The sequence below is a fragment of the Ahaetulla prasina genome, chromosome 11, assembly GCF_028640845.1.
Source record: "Ahaetulla prasina isolate Xishuangbanna chromosome 11, ASM2864084v1, whole genome shotgun sequence".
Classification (NCBI taxonomy): Eukaryota; Metazoa; Chordata; class Lepidosauria; order Squamata; family Colubridae; genus Ahaetulla; species Ahaetulla prasina.
In genome coordinates this window covers 6,146,393-6,163,920 of record NC_080549.1, presented here as the reverse complement: position 1 = coordinate 6,163,920, position 17,528 = coordinate 6,146,393, and the positions used below count along the sequence as shown (strand labels likewise).

The following is a 17,528-nucleotide window of genomic DNA, read 5'->3' as shown; positions in this document are numbered from 1 at the left end:
GGCGCTGAGCCCGGATTAAACCCGGGTCAAAAGGAAAAAAAAAAAAAGCAAGCAAGAGCCGGCTTTAACCTTGGAGACGGCCGGGGCCCCGCGAAGGATGCCGGCTTGTCACCTGCGTGACGTCTCCCGAGGACTCACGGGCAGGGCGTTCCCACGACAAACCTACGTTTCGTCCTTAAATGGTCCCTTCTCGCCGCCACCCCTGGCTTTCCCCCCCCCCCTGCTCTGGGTCTGCTCGCTCTCCCTTCGCACACACACCCCGGGATCTGCCCCACTTGGGGGGAGAGGCTGATCTGTCCCAATTGAGGAGTAGATGTGGCCCACTTGGGGGGCTGATCTGTCCCAATTCCCAATTGAGGAGTAGGTGTGCCCCACTTGGGGGGCTGATCTGTCCCAATTCCCAATTGAGGAGTAGATGTGGCCCACTTGGGGGGCTGATCTGTCCCAATTCCCAATTGAGGAGTAGGTGTGCCCCACTTGGGGGGCTGATCTGTCCCAATTGAGGGATTTGATGTGCCCCACTTGGGGGGCTGATCCCAACCTGCAGAGGGAACCAACTCCCCCATCTTAAAAAAAATAAAATTAAGTAATCTAGATTGCAGAAAATATGACTTCTGTAACAGAATCATCAGTGCTTGGAATACTTTACCTGACTCTGTGGTCTCTTCCCATAATCCTAAAAGCTTTAACCAAAAACTTTCTACTATTGACCTCACCCCATTCCTAAGAGGACCATAAGGGGCGTGCATAAGCGCACAAACATGCCTACCGTTCCTGTCCTATTGTTTTTCTTTTCTTCTTCATATATATATATGCTTATACCTTTATATACTATATAACCTATCTGTATGATAGTTACATATATTGTTGTGACAAAATAAATAAATAAATAAATAAAATAAAAATAAGTAAAACCAGGATCTGATTTCCTCTTTTTGCTAAAAGGCGGTTGGCTTAATCCTGGTTTGTCGGGTTGGCTTAATCCCGGGTTGTGGACGAGCCTGGCTTCGCAGGTGTTGCCATTTACACCCCCTGCCCCAAATGCAACCCTGAATTTAGGCTTTAAAAACATGGGGAGGGGGTGTAGGGAGGCAGGGGGCAGAATTTTGATATTGCCGCGTCTATTTCTATCTCAACATTTCCTTTCTGGATTGCAGCTGTTTATGTTTAGTGGTCCATAAACAAACCACAGTTGAGTTCAACAGCATCCCATTTGTGTCGTCATCTCTCGTGGCGGGCAGGTTGGAAGGTTTCCTAGGATTTGGATGGTTTGGGACAAGGTATGTCTTTGTCCCGCCCAGCCTGTCCTGGAGAAGGTGAGTAAAATGGAGAATTCTTGCCCAACCTCTGGCCTTTCATTAAGAATGATGACACTGTCATTGGTGCAGTAGATCTAATGTTTTTGGGATCCAGCAGCCGTCCCGCCTTCACCCCTCTGGCTGGGAGAGTGTTTAATGGTAAGACTTCCTCTGCACCCCTCCACCCAAAATTGCTTATTTCCCTCGGGTCCCCCAAATCCACACAAAAGCCGGGCAGCTTGTATCTTACATTTTCTTTTGACCTTCACGTAACAAATAAATGGCCTAAATGGCAGCTGGGCTTTGAGAGCTGCTGGCAAGTGGTATCCTAGCTGAATCATGCAATCCGTGTCCTGTAATAATAATTAGGCCAATAAGAATTATTTTTAATTTGGCTTTTTTTGTTTTGCCGCATCAAATCAACAGACTTGAAGCCACTTTGCGTCCAACTTAAAACGAGACACCGGAGAATGTTCTTTCTGATTTGGAAAGGAAAGTTGTGCCTTTCAAGTTAGTTTTGGACTTCTAGCGATGGTGTCACCGGTTGTGCGAATTGGGCAGCTGCCTAAATTTGTGTCGTAAATAAATCAAATGGCTTAGATAATTCCCTGAAGTCTTCCTAGCGATATTTCTATAAGTGGCTTGCCAGAGCTGAGACTACCCTTAAAAAATTGCTATGGATGCCTGTTTCTAAATTGGGGTGATTACTTCCTTCTCTTTTACCCTTAGTGGATCTCCTTAGAGATTCCAAGGATCTCAATCTGTCCACTTTGAAAAACTCGGCCCAAGGCAACCGCATAATTTACCTGCATATATTCCTTTTGTTTGTTTCGCGCTTGTCATTTCCATAATGCATTTATTGCTGCCATTTTAATATCCAGAAGCTATGCGCAATCAAAAAGATGTTGAGACTCTGGAAAGAGTGCAGAGAAGAGCAACCAGGATGATTAGGGGCCTGGAGGCTAAAACATACGATGAACGGTTGCAGGAACTGGGCATGGCTAGTCTAGTGAAGAGAAGGACCAGGGGAGACAGGATAGCAGTCTTCCAATATTTGAGGGGCTGCCACAGAGAGGAGGAAGGGGGTCAAGCTATTTTCCAAAGCACCTGAAGGCCAGACAAAGAATAATGGATGGAAACTGAACAAGGAGAGATTCTACCTTGAAATATGGACAAATTTTCTGACAGTGAGAACAATCAACCGATGGAACAGAAGTTGCCTTCGGAAGTTGTGAGAGCTTCATCCCTGGAAGCTTTCAAGAAGAAATTGGACATCCATTTGTTTGAAATAGTATAAGTATGGACTAGAAAACCTCCGAGGCCCCTTCCAACTCTGTCATTCGGACTTCAGTAGATTGAGATAGCAGGACAAACGCCCAATTTGTTAATAGGCCCAGACCACCCAATCACAAGACAAACCTTTTAAGCCATTAGGGTCGTTTGTTCTCCTGTTTAATAAGTTCGGTATCAAGTGTGCAGCAAGAAAACACATTAAAACCCGTTATTGCTAGGAATTTTAGAACAACTCTTGACAGCATCACAACTTTTGGCAGATGTCTACCGTAAAATGACCAGGAAGGGAAAGAACCATGCTGGCGTATTATATGTCATGATTTGGAGAAGAGCGAATTTTGCTGTACATTTGGTCACTGCTCCTCTTTTGCAAGCTTTTTAGGGAATGTGTTAGGACAGAATCACGCCTTTTGACAGGTATCTACCATTAAAAAATGACGAGGAAGGGAAAAGAACCATGCTGGCGTGTTATATTTCAAGATTTGAACAGAGGGAATTTTGTTTTACATTTGGTCCTTTTGCAAGCTTTTTAGGGATCTAAGAAAAAAAAGGAGATTTAAGACTACAGTTACACCGGAAGACTCTAGTACTGTGATGGTGTAACCCAGTGGTTCTCAACCTTTAAAGTGCTGCGACCCCTTTAATACAATTCCCCACGATGTGGTGACCCCTTTAATACAATTCCCCATGATGTGGCAACCCCTTTAATACAATTCCCCACGATGTGGCGACCCCAACCGTAAAATTATTTTCGTTTTGCATTTATCGCGCCTGAAGCCATATTGGCTAGCGATCTGAACTGCTTGCGATTGCCTTGAGGACGGAGGCATTAAAGCGGAGACTCCTCCCTTATTAAGTTTATGGCGCCTGAAGCCAGATTAGGCTAGCGATTGGGAGTGATTGCAGCTGGCTTGAGAGGGAGACATCAGAGCAAAGATTTCTCTCTTTTTTAATTCATCGCGCCTGAAGCCAAATTCGGCTAGCGATTTGAAGAGCCTGCAGCTGGCTTGTGGAGTCAACCATTGGAGCGCGATTCCTCGACTCCCAAGTATACTTCCCATATTGCCGATGGTCTTAGGCGACCCCTGGCAAATCGTCATTCGACCCCCAATGGGGTCACAACCCACAGGTTGAGAACCGCTGGTGTAACCTATGGCACGTGTGCCAGAGGTGGCATGCAATGTCCTCTCTGTGGCCGCGCAAGCCCTCGCCCAAGTTCAGCTTTGCCGCACATGCGCGCACACGTCCCACCAGCCAGCTGGTCTTTGGGTCTCTGCCACCTGGGGGGTGGGGTGCATGCTGGGGGCCCACGCATACATGCGCAGGAGCAGGGCTCATGCAGGGGGCCATGCGTGCATGCGCGGGGGTGAAGCGCATGCATGGGGGCCACGCGCGCATTGCATTTTAGAGGTTCGGGCGCACGCTTTGGGCATTTGGTCCGGAAAAGGTTAGCCATCCCTGCTCCAGCAGAATCCAAGCAGCACATAATACAGACTTTTTCGGACTTTCCCATTTCGGAATCTAAGGCAGGGACGGACAGGTAGGTGAATGGTTGCTGTTTTGCATAAATTAAAAGTTCAACCACCCTGTTCAAATTCCAACCTGTGGAAACTCAACCTGTCGGAGACATTTCTAATCTGGCGTCTGTCAACTAGCTCTCGGTGGCCGGGTGGGTGGGTGGGTGGGAGATTTTGATGGAGAGAAGGTTTTCTCTTTAGCCTCCTCCTCCTCACGTACACAATTTCTCTCCAGCTATGGTCCCCAATAGTCCACACGTGATTTCAGGATACGAGATTGTCTCTCATTGGCCCCTTGTCCCTCTTTCCGATGATCCGTGTCACCAAGGATTGACTGGTTAGGAGAGAAAAATTGGCAATATCATTCCAATCAATAGTTGGAAGAGAATGTTCGTAACACAGGGTTGAAGTCTGGGGTCTTTGCTGCTCTCTGAGCTTGGCTGTTTTCTTGCAGACGTTTCCTGACCCAACGAGGTAACCTCACCAGCGCTAGAAGGGAGTCAGGTTTGCTCTCGCGTTATCTATATGAAAACAAACCTCACTTCCCCTCCAGCGCTGATGATGTTACCTCATCGGGTCATGAAACGTCTGCAAGAAAACCACCAAACTTAAGACAGCGTCACAGTTCAATCGCTGGCAATCAATGGATGGTCGATGGATTTTTATAAACTTGGAGGTTGTCTGTTTGCTCAGACCGTCGTGAATAAGGAAATTATGTCCCATTTCCTTGAGTTTGGCTTTGGCAGCAATTCCATGGAAGACAAGACAGCTGGCTGGGAATCTCAGTGTCTCTTTTTTTTTTTTGGCTGGGAAGCTGCGTTTCGAAAAACACATCCAGATGCTTAGAAGTTTCTTCGTCCGAGGAGCCTTAAGTCTTGCAGTTCCTGAGGTTGTAAGCTCTGGTCTATGCCGGGAGTAAGTGCATTGCGTAAAGGAGAATCGGTGTAACCATTCCGGTACAGGCAGACCCGTTTACAAAATTCAAAAGTGCTGAACATGATCCCAAAATAAGGGACGATCTGGATAAATAAAACACGGAAAGGTAAAATGACCTTCAAAAATATATTGATATGGATTGGTTCCTGATTGCTTATTTGTACGCTATGACTATCAATAAGTGTTGTACCTTATCATTCTTGATGAACGTATCTTTTCTTTTATGTACACTGAGAGCTTATGCACCAAAGACAAATTCCTTCTGTGTCCAATCACACTTGGCCAAAAAAATTTCTATTCTATTCTATTCTATTCTATTCTATTCTATTCTATTCTATTCTATTCTATTCTTTGATTGATTATTTGTACCCTATGACTATCAGTGTTGTACCTTAGAATTCTTGATGATCTTTTCTTTTATGTACACTGAGAGCATATGCACCAAGACAAATTCCTTGTGTGTCCAATCACACTTGGCCAATAAAAAATTCTATTCTATTCTATTCTATTCTATTCTTTAATTGCTTATTTGTAATCTATGACTATCATTAACTGTTGTACCTTATGATTCTTGATGAACGTATCTTTTCTTTTATGTACACCGAGAACATATGCACCAACACAAATTCCTTATGTGTCCAATCACACTTGGCCCATAAAAAATTCTATTCTATTCTATTCTATTCTATTCTATTCTATTCTATTCTATTCTATTCTATTCTATTCTATTCTATTCACCATATTTTACGCATATGCAACCAGAGACAAATTCCTTGTGTGTCCAATCACCCTTGGCCAATAAAAAATTCTGTTCTATTCTAAACTCGAATCTTAATATTTTTCTGACTTAAGAGACCGTTTTATCTCTCTAGGAGGCGGGTCTGTGGGAAAATACTGTAGCCATTAATATTTTATTTCGTGAATTGAAGGGGAGCTGTTCTTTGCGGCATGAACACAAAGGTGTCTACTCAGATGGAATCAAATTTTAACAAGTCGCAACACATTTGTAACTGGTGGGACTTTATACACTTGCTTTTTTTAAAAAAAAAAGATATTTTGTTTCAGCTGTGTCTCTTTAAACTTTAAAAAAGAAAAAAGTATATATATAGATAGATAGATACTGTTACAAAAATAGTCTCTTTGGTTAAGCTGTATAGCAATCTTGCATTTCCATTAAAAAACAAACAAACCAGCAACTGAAAAAAAGATAAGACGGCACAGGTACTGTAGTCCTTGTCTTATGACCACAACTGAGCCCGTGGCTAAGCAAGACACTTAAGTGAATTTCCCCCCATTTAAACAACCGTTTTAGCCCCAGTGTTAAGCAAATCTTACTGCCGTTGTTAAGTGAGTAACCCGGTTGTTAAGTGAACCTGGCTTCCCCCAGTTGACGTTGCTTGTCAGAAGGTCGCAAAAGAGGATCACGTGACCCTGGGACGCTGCAACCATCATAAATGTGAATTGGTGGTCAAGCATCTGAATTCTGATCGCACGATCATGAGGATATTGTAACGGTCGTAAGTGTGAAAAGCAGTCCTAAGTCTCTTTTTTTTTTGTTTTTCAGTGCTTAACAAAAGGTGCTCACCAGAGATGGTATTTAGCCGGTTCAGACAGGTTCAAGCGAACCGGTAGCGGCAGATGTAATGCAGTCCTATATAGCCACGTTTTCAAGGCTGGGAGCATTCGCGGAAGGCGCGCGTGCAAGCAAAGTGCATGTGTGAAAGGCTGGGGGCATATGCAGCGGGCACACAGAAGGCCGGGCGCATGCGTGGAAGGCTGGTTGCATATGCTGCGATGGTGCGTGTGTGCGACCGAAGTGAGCATGCGCGTGCATGGCGAACCAGTGGCAACAATATGTGAAACCCACTCCTGGTGCTCACGTGACCCTAGGACACCTCAACTGTCATAAATAGGAGTCAAAAGGTCACTAAATGAATGGTTGTAAGTCAAGGACTACCTGCGAATGAAGGGAGAAGGAAGAAGTGCAGAAGACGGACGTCCGTTGGAATTGACTAGGAAAGGCTTGGAAAACTTACCCTGAGTAAATTGGCAGTTAGTCCGTTCCAGAGCGCCAGGACTCCTTTGGTTTTTACCGTCTGTTTAAAACAATCTATCACGCCGGTAAAACGGACGTCAACCCCTCCAGAACCAGGGAGGCGAGGGCTCTGAGCCTGCTCGGGAAGAGAACAAAGGCAGTGAACTCGACTCCTTTCAAATCTAAAGAAATCCATTTTCTGCAATTCCCTTTTTTTTTTTTACAAACATATCAAACCAATGTGTGAACAGTGTGACACCTGTGTGTCATATATTCTGATACAAGTAAAACTAGTAAAATTGATCAGTAGTTATTGCATTCAATCAACTTATATATATTCCTAATAATGGAATGGAATGGAATGGAATGGAATGGAATGGAATAGAATAGAATAGAATTTTATTGGCCAAGTATGATTGGACACACAAGAAATTTGTCTATCATTAAGTGTTGTACCTTATGATTCTTGGTGAATGTATCTTTTCTTTTATGTACGCTGAGAGCATATGCACCAAAGACAAATTCCTCGTGTGTCCAATCACACTTGGCCAATAAAATTCTATTCTATTCTATTCTATTCTATTCTATTCTATTCTATTCTATTCTATTCTATTCTATGACTATCATTAAGTGTTGTACCTTATGATTCTTGGTGAACGTATCTTTTCTTTTATGTACGCTGAGAGCATATGCACCAAAGACAAATTCCTCGTGTGTCCAATCACACTTGGCCAATAAAATTCTATTCTATTCTATATTTTTCCTTTGTTGAATGATTTCTGGTTATAGCAACTGTAACCCTGGCTTAACAGAAGAATTGTTACCTTAACAAACACAAACACGGTATATGGACCACACCTAGAATACTGCATCTACACTATAAAAAATATGTTGAGACTCTAGAAAAAGTGCAGAGAAGAGCAACCAAGAGGATCAGGGGACTGGAGGCTGAAACATACGATGAACAGATTTAACAGAGTTGGAAGGGACCTTGTAGGTCATCTAGTCCAACCTCCCTCCCCCCACCACACCTAAGCAGGAGATCCTACACCATTTCTGACAGATGGCAGTCCAGTCTCTTTTTGAAAGCTTTCAGTGATGGAGCTCCCACAACTTCTGAAGGCAACGGTTGCAGGAACTGAGCATGGTTAGTCTGGTGAAGAGAAGGACCAGGGAAGACATGATAACAATGTTCCAATACTTGAGGGGCTGCCACAGAGAGGACGAAGGGGGTCAAGCTATTTTCTAAGGCACCCGAAGGCCAGACAAGGAATCATGGATGGAAACTGAACAAGGAGAGATTCAACCTGGAAATAAGGAGAAATTTTCTGACAGTGAGAACAGAAGCTGCCTTCGGAAGTTGTTTTTTGCCCTCCCCAGGCTCCAGAGGCTTTTCTCAAGCTTCTGAGAGGATGAAAATGGCCTCCCCTGGGCTCTGGAGACCCTCCGGAGGCCTGTTTCCAAAATTCCAGAACTTCCAGGAGGTCCGTTTTTCGCCCTCCCCGAGCCTCTGCGCAGTCGCTGCACTTACCTGGCAACTAAAATGAGCTGCGTGGAGATTCTTGGGCGGGGAGGGGTGGGTGGGGCCAGCCAGTCCTTGCAACTACCAGTTCGGCGAACCAGATGTAAAATTAGCATCCGGTTTGCCTGAACTTGTCTGCACCAGCTGAATCCCACCCCCCGCTTGCAGCCCTGATGATGTTACCTAGTTTGGGTCATGAAACGTCTGCAAGAATACAAGGAAGCTCAGAGAGAGCACCATAATTCCACCAGACTTGATATCCTGGGTCTAGAAAACTTGGAACTTCGTCGCCTTCGACAGGACCTGGGTTTAGCTCATAAAATCATCCGTTGTAATGTCCTTCCTGTCAATGACTTTTTTAGTTTCAATAACAATATCACAAGAGCTACCAACAGATTTAAACTCAATGTCAACCGCTCCAGTTTAGATTGCAGAAAACACGATTTCTGTAACAGAATTATATATGCTTGGAATGCGTTACCTGACTCTGTGGTTTCTTCTCATAACCCCAAAAGTTTTACTCTAAATCTATCCACGGTTGACCTCACCACTTTCCTAAGAGGACTCTAAGGGGCGTGCATAAGAGCACAAACGTGCCTACCGTTCCTGTCCTATTGTTTCTTCCCCTATATATATATGTGTTTATAGTACCTCGTTTCTCCTCATATATATGTTTATATATTATATAATCCTCTATGTTATACTTGTATATATTGTTACGACGAATAAATAAAATAAAATAAAATAAATAAATAATAACCCCCTCCCCCTATCAACCCTGAGCTACAAATATTGTCCTTCATTAGTTCGGACGTTCCCCAGGTGCTCTGTCATTCTTATACATGTATGATTGACATGTCCTCCTTAGCACAATGCTACCCCTTTCAGAGCCTGCCGCCTGTGATGGGCTGGCACGCCAACAGACCAAAACCCGAAGAAAGAACGTTTAAAAGCATGCCCGTGTGGGGCAGACTTAAATATAAATGCCGCTTCCTCTTTCTGACTCTGACCTTAGAATAAATCAATCTGCAAAGACAGATTCCAGAGGCGATAAGCCTAAATGATCCCCTCTGGTCATGGAGGATCAACTCTGATTTGCAAACTTGGCAGTTCGTGTTTCAGTTTCGGGAAAGATGCCCTGCTGGGGCAGAGCTTCAGCGGATGGGTGCCAGCCAAGCAGATGAATGCCATGTTTAGAGGATATGCAACCTGCCCTTTTCAACCGCAGGTAGTCCTGGACTTCCAAACAGTTCATTTAGCGACTGCTCCAAGTTACAATAGTGTTGGGGGGGGGGAAAGGAAACCTGTGGCCTTTTTCACACCTGCGACCTTTGAGTAAGAAAGAATGTTCTTTCTTCGCCAACTCAGGAAGCTCAAACTGCCCAAGGAGCTGCTGATTCAGTTCTAAAGAGGAATTATTGAGCCTGTCATCTGCACCTCTATAACTGTCTGGTTTGGCTCTGCAACCCAACAAGACAGACACAGACTTCAGAGGATCATTAGAACTGCAGAAAAAAACCATGGCTACCAACCTGCCTTCCATGGAGGACCTGTATACTGCACGAGTCAAAAAGAGGGCTGTGAAAATATTTACAGACCCCTCGCATCCTGGACATAAACTGTTTCAACTCCTACCCTCAAAACGACGCTATAGAGCACTGCACAGCAGAACAACTAGACACAAGGACAGTTTTTTCCCGAAGGCCATCACTCTGCTAAACAAAGAATTCCCTCAACACTGTCAAACTAGTCACTAAGTCTGCATTACTGTTACTATTAATCTTCTCATCATTCCTAACATCCATCTCCTCCCACTTACGACTGCATGATTGTAACTTTGTTGTTTGTATCCTTACGATTTATATTGATATTGATTGTTTCCTGATTGCTTATTTGTAGCCTATGACTATCATTAAGTGTTGTACCTTATGATTCTTGACCAGTGTATCTTGTCTTTTTATGTACACTGAGAGCATATGCACCAGAGACAAATTCCTTGTGTGTCCAATCACACTTGGCCAATAAAAATTCTATTCTGTTCTGTTCTGTTCTGTTCTGTTCTGTTCTGTTCTGTTCTATTCTATTCTATTCTATTCTATTCTATTCTGTTCTGTTCTGTTCTGTTCTATTCTATTCTCTATTTATTCCAATTTATTCCAAACTGGTTCATACTTATGACCGTGGCTGTGTCCCAAAGTCACTGCAATCCCCTTTGTGACCTTTTGACAAGCAAAGTCAATGGGGGGAGGGAGCCCGGTTCGCTTAACGGCCCTGTCAGGAACATACGAACTGCTGCGATTTGCTTATGTTGCGAGAAAGGTCGTAAAAGGGAGCGAAACTGACTTAACAAATTTCTCACTCAGCAGCAGAAATTTTGGGCTCCGTTGTGGTTGTAAGTCGAGGACTAGCTGTATGACAAGTGGTCCTCGTCTTACAACCGTTGGTCTTTGCTTGGCGACCGTTCAAAGATATAAGATATACTTGGAAAAAGGGAGTTTACAAACCGGATTCTGAAATTGTGGTGGTTGGGCCCCCCTGCCTTGCAGTTACACAATCGCAATTTGGGTACTTATTTATTTATTTATTTATTTATTTAATCGTATTTATATACCGCCCTATCTCCCGAAGGACTCAGGGCGGTTCACAGGCACTTAAAAAACTCAAAACACATAAATACAATATAAAACAATTAAAAAACTTATTCTATAAGCCCGTTAATTAAAATGTAAGAATAAAAGCCAATTAAAACCCATAAATTTAAAATCTAGCTCAGACCTGCACAATTAAATAAGTATGTTTTAAGCCCGCGGCGGAAGGTCCGAAGGTCCGGAAGCTGACGAAGTCCGGGGGGTAGTTCGTTCCAGAGGGTGGGAGCCCCCACAGAGAAGGCCCTTCCCCTGGGCGTCGCCAGCCGGCACTGCCTCGCTGACGGCACCCTGAGGAGACCCTCTCTGTGAGAGCGCACGGGTCGGTGAGAGGTATTCGGTAGCAGTAGGCGGTCCCGTAAATAACCCGGCCCAATGCCATTGGCATTGACAACAATACTTGACAACAAAACTTTCTCTCTGCAGTCCAGTGACCACATTTTATGACGGTTTTGCTGGAAACTGGAAATTACTGGGTTCGTTTAATGACTGTCACAAGAAGGTCATAAAATCAGGTCACTCATGTGACCACAGGGCAGGCTCCATTATGGTCACCGACTGAGAATTACCCGCCCTTGAAAGGGTTGAAATGCAAGTCCTCAACTTATGGCCACAATGGAGCCCAAAATTTCTGTCACTAAGTGAGACATCTGTTAAGGAAATTCTGCAATAGAAAGGAAGTTCTAAGTCAGGGGTAGACTTAAGTAGCAGCAGGGCGCCCCCTAGTGGTTCAAAAGAAGCAAGACTTTCTTCTTCTTCAACCCTATACACCAGTGGCAGTCAACCTGGTCCCTACCGCCCACTAGTGGGCGTTCCAGCTTTCATGGTGGGCGGTAGGGGTTTTGTCCGATACTGAAGCACTTTCCTTTTTTTAATTAATTGGCTTTTTAAAAAATTTTCATAGCATTATTTAAAAACATTTTCATTAGGTTTTCATAAAATTCCCCGTGACAATTTAAATTTCTGAAAATATGCTATTTGTATCGCTCGCGCATAAGTTTAGTTCACGTTACATAAGTGAAACTAAATGGCGCTATAGTGCGACCGCAAACAAAGGAGCCTCGTCCCAGAATAGCTCACGCATCTCCCCCCACACCACCCAGCTGTAACAGACAAGCAGAGCTGGTAACCGGCACCCCCCCCAAACCCCAAACCCAATCCACGATGCGCAAGAGGCATGTGCAGACGACAATACACAGCGCATTACTGTGGAACCGGTGGGCGGTTAGAAAATTGTACTACTAACAGAGATACAAAAGTGGGCGGTAGGTATAAAAAGGCTGACTACCCCTGCTATACAGGGAGTCCTCGACTTACAACGTTTCACTTAGTGACCGAAGTGACTACAGCACTGAAAAAAGTGACTTAAGACCATTTTTCAGTCTTATGACCGTTGCAGCACGCGTGATTTACATTCGGATGCTTGGCAACTGGCTCACATTTATGACGGTTGCAAGGGTTTCCGGGGTTGTGCGATTCCCCTTTCGTGACCTTCGGAAAAGCCAAGTCTGTGGGGGGCCCTGATTCACTTAACAACCGTGTGACTAATTTAACAACGGCTTAACGGATGACCCCAGGATGCTGCAATTGTCATAAGTCCGAGTCGGTTGCCAAGGGTCCAAATTTGGATCACCTGACCATGAGGATGCCTCAACGGTCGTTAGTGTGAAAAACGGTCCTAAGTCATTTTTTTCCCAGTTGAACAGTCACTAAATGAATGCTTGTAAGGTCGAGGGCTACCTGCAGGGATGGGATTCAGCCAGTTCGGACCAGTTCGGGTAAACCGGATGTAAACTTTAAACTGGTTCGGCAAACCGGTTGTTCCAAGAACTGGCTCACCCTGCCCGCCTCTCCCGCCCTTCCCAGCAGTCTCCACGTGGCCCATTTTGGATGCCCGGTAAGTGCAGGGCATGCACGGAGTCTCTGGGAAGGCGAAAAACGGGCCTACTGGAAATCCAGAAACAGGCCTGTTTTTTGCCTCTGGAGGGCCTCCGGTGCCCGGGGGAGGCCGTTTCTGCCCTCCTGGGGGCTCCAGGAGAGCCTCTGGAGCCTGAGGAAAGCAAAAACTGGGCCTACTGGAAGTACTGGAAATCCGGAAATGGGCCTCTGGAGGACCTCCGGTGCCCGGGGGAGGCTGTTTTCGCCCTCCTGGAGGCTCCAGGAAACCCTCTGTAGCCTGGGGAGGGTGAAAAAACGGGCCTACTGGAAGAACCGGAAGTCCAGAAATGGCCCAATTCTGACCTCCGGAAGGCAGACGAAGCAAATCGGTTGTTACAACCAGCGAATCCCACCACCTGCTACCTTTTTATAGACAGCTCCCTATAAGGGAAGGATGCACATCGGTTTAGGTCACCACCGAGGCAAAGAGAGGCAACCATCTGGCCATTCCCAGCCAGCTGTCATGCTGTACTACCTTGGCAAGTGTGAAAAAAAAAATGGTAAGGCTTACCTGTATTTTCCTCTTGACAGTTTCAAAGGGGAAGGAGAAAGTTTGGGCCACCGCAGTGGCCAGACAGCCATTGAAGAAGTTTTGCATGGGTGTGAAAGAGAGGCTGGGTTGACCCCAGAGTTCATCCAGGTGAGTGTAAACAAGGAAGGAGCCAACGGAAAAGGGGATTGCACCTGTTAGAGAAGACAGACGAGGTAGGTTTGGTTAGGAAGATCCAGAGGCAGGGACGTAGGTATCAATATTGATCTCCTAGGACAATATCTTTGAAGGCCTGGATGTTCTGACCCGCCTCCCCAAATATGACAAACCCTCTGAAGTTAACTCAAAAGATTCTTTTATTAGGACTGCCGGCAGGCTAATAAGTCCGTCCCGCAGGGAGATGGATAGTTGTCTGCCACATCTATTCATCTCCGCCCCCTGACTTTTATCCCCAGAGCTAGGGTGGGGCTTCGCTAGCAGTGGTGGCTCTTCCGTCCCAAGGACCGGCCCATAGATTTCCACTGCTCTCCTCTCCTCTGCCTTCTGTGCATCCGCGCGTCAGGCACTGGACCCAGCTCTTCCTCCTCTTCCTCATCTGCCACCTCCAGACCTGGGGGCTGTTGACTCTCCATCTGAGGGCTGACGGACGGCCCAGGCTCCGCCTCTGTCCCCCTCTCTCTCTGCCAGCTCCATTTCCCCTTGGAGCTCCCAGGTTGCCTTGATGCTGACCCCAACTCCTACGCCTCCTCTTCCTCTGATTCAGCTGCTAGAGGGGCCGGCCGCCGACACTAGCTCTCTGGAGTAGACTCTAAGGGTGGGAAAGGTGGAAGGGATGAGAAGAGGACAACCAGAAGCAAGACGGATGGACTCAGGTGAAGCAGCGATGGGACAGACCTGGAAGGCCAAGTTAGGGACAAATCATCACGGAGAAAATCTAAGATCTAAGTTGCTTCTCTCCTTGATTAGTTTACCCACCATTGCTTCTTGTAACATCATTGATCTAGAAAGGACAGGGCTTCTAGCCCTGATGATGTTACCTACTTGGGTCATGATGATGTTACCTACTTGGGTCATGATGATGTTACCTACTTGGGTCTCCAAGCAAACAACCAAGCGCAAGGAGCCTCAAGGACCAGCCTCACTCTTCAACCTTGAGCTACAAACATGCTCCTTCATTGGTTACTGGAATGTCCTTGGAAGAGATGATAGCTGCAAGTTTGTAAGACAAGTTCGGGATAGATGATTCTGGTGGAGGAACTCTTTATATATGAGTGATCACACAGCTTAAAGAATTCTGGGAGCTGGGAGTCCAGACCTCTTAAAAAGTGCCGAGTTTGAAAGATAATAATAACAATCGATTTGAGGAGAGGGAATCTTAAATACCTAATACTGACAATGAAACACCCCGATAAAGTGCAGAGGTTCCTTCCTGGTGGTAAATCATGTACAAAGCATGGAGAATGCCTTTGTAGGGAGGGTCCAGTCGGTTCTGCACGATCAACCGGGTCTTGACCACCTCGGTTGGGTAGGTTGCGATGGCCGCCATCATTCCCGCCAGACTCCCGGCCATGATGGCGTTCCACTGGGATATGTGACCGAGATCATCCATTAGCAGCATCACGCATCTAAGGCGAGATCAACAGAAGAGGATGGGGGGGGAAATCATATTTTTGGGGAGTGGAGTTATCGTACAATAGGAGTTTTAGCTCTAATCCAGCTCAAGATCCAGTTCTACAGAGGAATTATTGTCATCTGCATCTCCATAACTGTCTGGTTTGGTTCTGCAACCCAGTAAGACAGACACAGACTTCAGAGGATCATTAGAACTGCAGAAAAAACAATGGCTACCAACCTGCCTTCCATGGAGGACCTGTATACTGCAGGAGTCAAAAAAAGGGCTGTAAAAATATTTACAGATTCCTCACATCCTGGACATAAACTGTTTCAACTCCTACCCTCAAATTTCACAGTTAGGACGTGGATAGCTTTCAGCAGCAAACGGCTGTCCATCAATTATGCTCCTTGTGCATTCGTCTGTGATAGAACAGAACAAACCTGACTTATTAAATGGGGGGAGGGGGAAAAGAGAGGATGGAAAGCCTGGAGAAGTTAAAAGGAGTTGAACAAGCCACTGACTTTCTTCTCTTTCTCTCAATATTTTCTGGCGATGGAAGATGATCAAAATGTTTCTCTCCAGAAGAGAGACAACCAATTTTTCCCTCCGCCCTGGGATAAATGTTGGATTCATCATTATAAAGAGGGTTCAACAAAAAGAGGGCTGTGAAAATATCTACAGACCCCTCGCATCCTGGACATACAGTAAGCTGTTTCTACTGCTACCCTCAAAACGACGCTACAGAGCACTGCACACCAGAACAACTAGACACAAGGACAGTTTCTTCCCGAACACCATCACTCTGCTAAACAAATAATTCCCTCAACACTGTCAAACTATTTACTAAATCTGCACTACTATTAATCTTCTCATCATTCCCATCACCCATCTCCTTCCACTTATGACTTTAACTTTGTTGCTTGTATCCTTACGATTTATACTGATATTGATTGTTTCCTGATTACTTAATTGTAACCTATGACTATCATTAAGTGTTGCATCATTAAGTGTTAAATTTGTACCCTATGACTATCGTTAAGTTTTGTAAGTCTTGTACCTTGATGAAGGTATCTTTTCTTTTATGTACGCTGAGAGCATATGCACCAAGACAAATTCCTTGTGTGTCCAATCACACTTGGCCAATAAAAAATTCTATTCTAAAAAAAAAAAAAGATAGAGGTCCCCATGTCGAAATTTTGGGTGAGAATAAGATCTTCGAGAAGGGATAGAGAGGTAGTCCTTGACTTATGACTTAACAACTGGCAAAATTTAAAATTACAAAATTTCTATGCTAAGCAAGATATTTGTTAAGTCGGTTTTGCCTCATTTTATGCCCTTTCTAGCCACAGTTGTTAAGTGAAGCACTACAATTGTTAAGTTACTAACACGGTTGTTAAGTGACTTGTGTCTGACTAGGTGGCTCAGTGGCTAAAACACCGAGCTTGTGGGTCAGAAAGGTCGGCAGTTCAAATCCCTAGTACAGGTCTCCTGTGCGAGCAGGGGGTTGGACTAGATGACCTCCAAGATCCCTTTCAACACTGTTAGTGTTATTCTTAAGGTGCATTGAAGGGTTAAAATACACAGATTAATACGGGGCCCTTATGCTCATGGGGCCCACAGGCAAGTCCCCATGGGGGCAAGACAGCCCTGTGAATCTTTCTGCTTCCCGAATGGGTCCAATCTCTCAGGCCATTTTCAGGTTCAGCCAGCGGACCGAACTTCTAATTAGCTTTCATGACTTGACTCGGTTGGATACTGGAGACGCGCCCCAGATCGCCGCTTGGTCCCCTTTCCTTCCCTCTCCATCCTCGCTTACCGGCGGTAGGAGGCGAGCTGCACGGCGCTGTAAGGCAGGAGGCGCAAGCAGGCGGTCAGGTTGCCTTTCCAGAGCGCTCCCGGTCCTTCGGCTCGCCACAGGTTGCTCCCCGCTCGCCAGAGGCCGGTTCTCCGCCCGGGTAGCGCCCCGACCTGGCTCAGCACGGTGAGCACTTCCAGCGGGGCCGTCAAAGTGTGGCTCGCCGCTCCGGCTAGCCCGGCGCAACCCAACCGCTGCAGCGCCGTCAGCCGCCCGTCGCGCTTCCAAGTGGCCATGGCGCACCATGCCAGGGCAGCCGCCGCCCGGGGACGGTGGAAGGAAGCGAGGGCCGCCGAGGCTCCGCGATCCCCCGGGCAGGGCTGCCGGCCGGCCGGGGGCGGTGTCTACAAGCCAGCTGACCGAGCAGGCAGGCAGGCAGGCGGG

The 17,528-nt window shown here is 45.8% G+C and overlaps 1 protein-coding gene across 1 annotated transcript; it reads right to left on the bottom strand.

The window, feature by feature from the left end:
• Positions 1-2,734: 2,734 nt before the first annotated feature.
• On the bottom strand, positions 2,735-17,523 carry SLC25A43 (solute carrier family 25 member 43). Its single transcript, XM_058196709.1, has 5 exons — positions 17,106-17,523; positions 15,058-15,299; positions 13,696-13,868; positions 7,081-7,215; positions 2,735-5,127 (listed from the first exon to the last, which is right to left on the bottom strand). Exons 1-5 carry the CDS (start codon positions 17,378-17,380, stop codon positions 4,951-4,953), a joined length of 1,002 nt encoding a protein of 333 aa, XP_058052692.1. The 5' UTR covers positions 17,381-17,523; the 3' UTR covers positions 2,735-4,950.
• Positions 17,524-17,528: the final 5 nt, after the last annotated feature.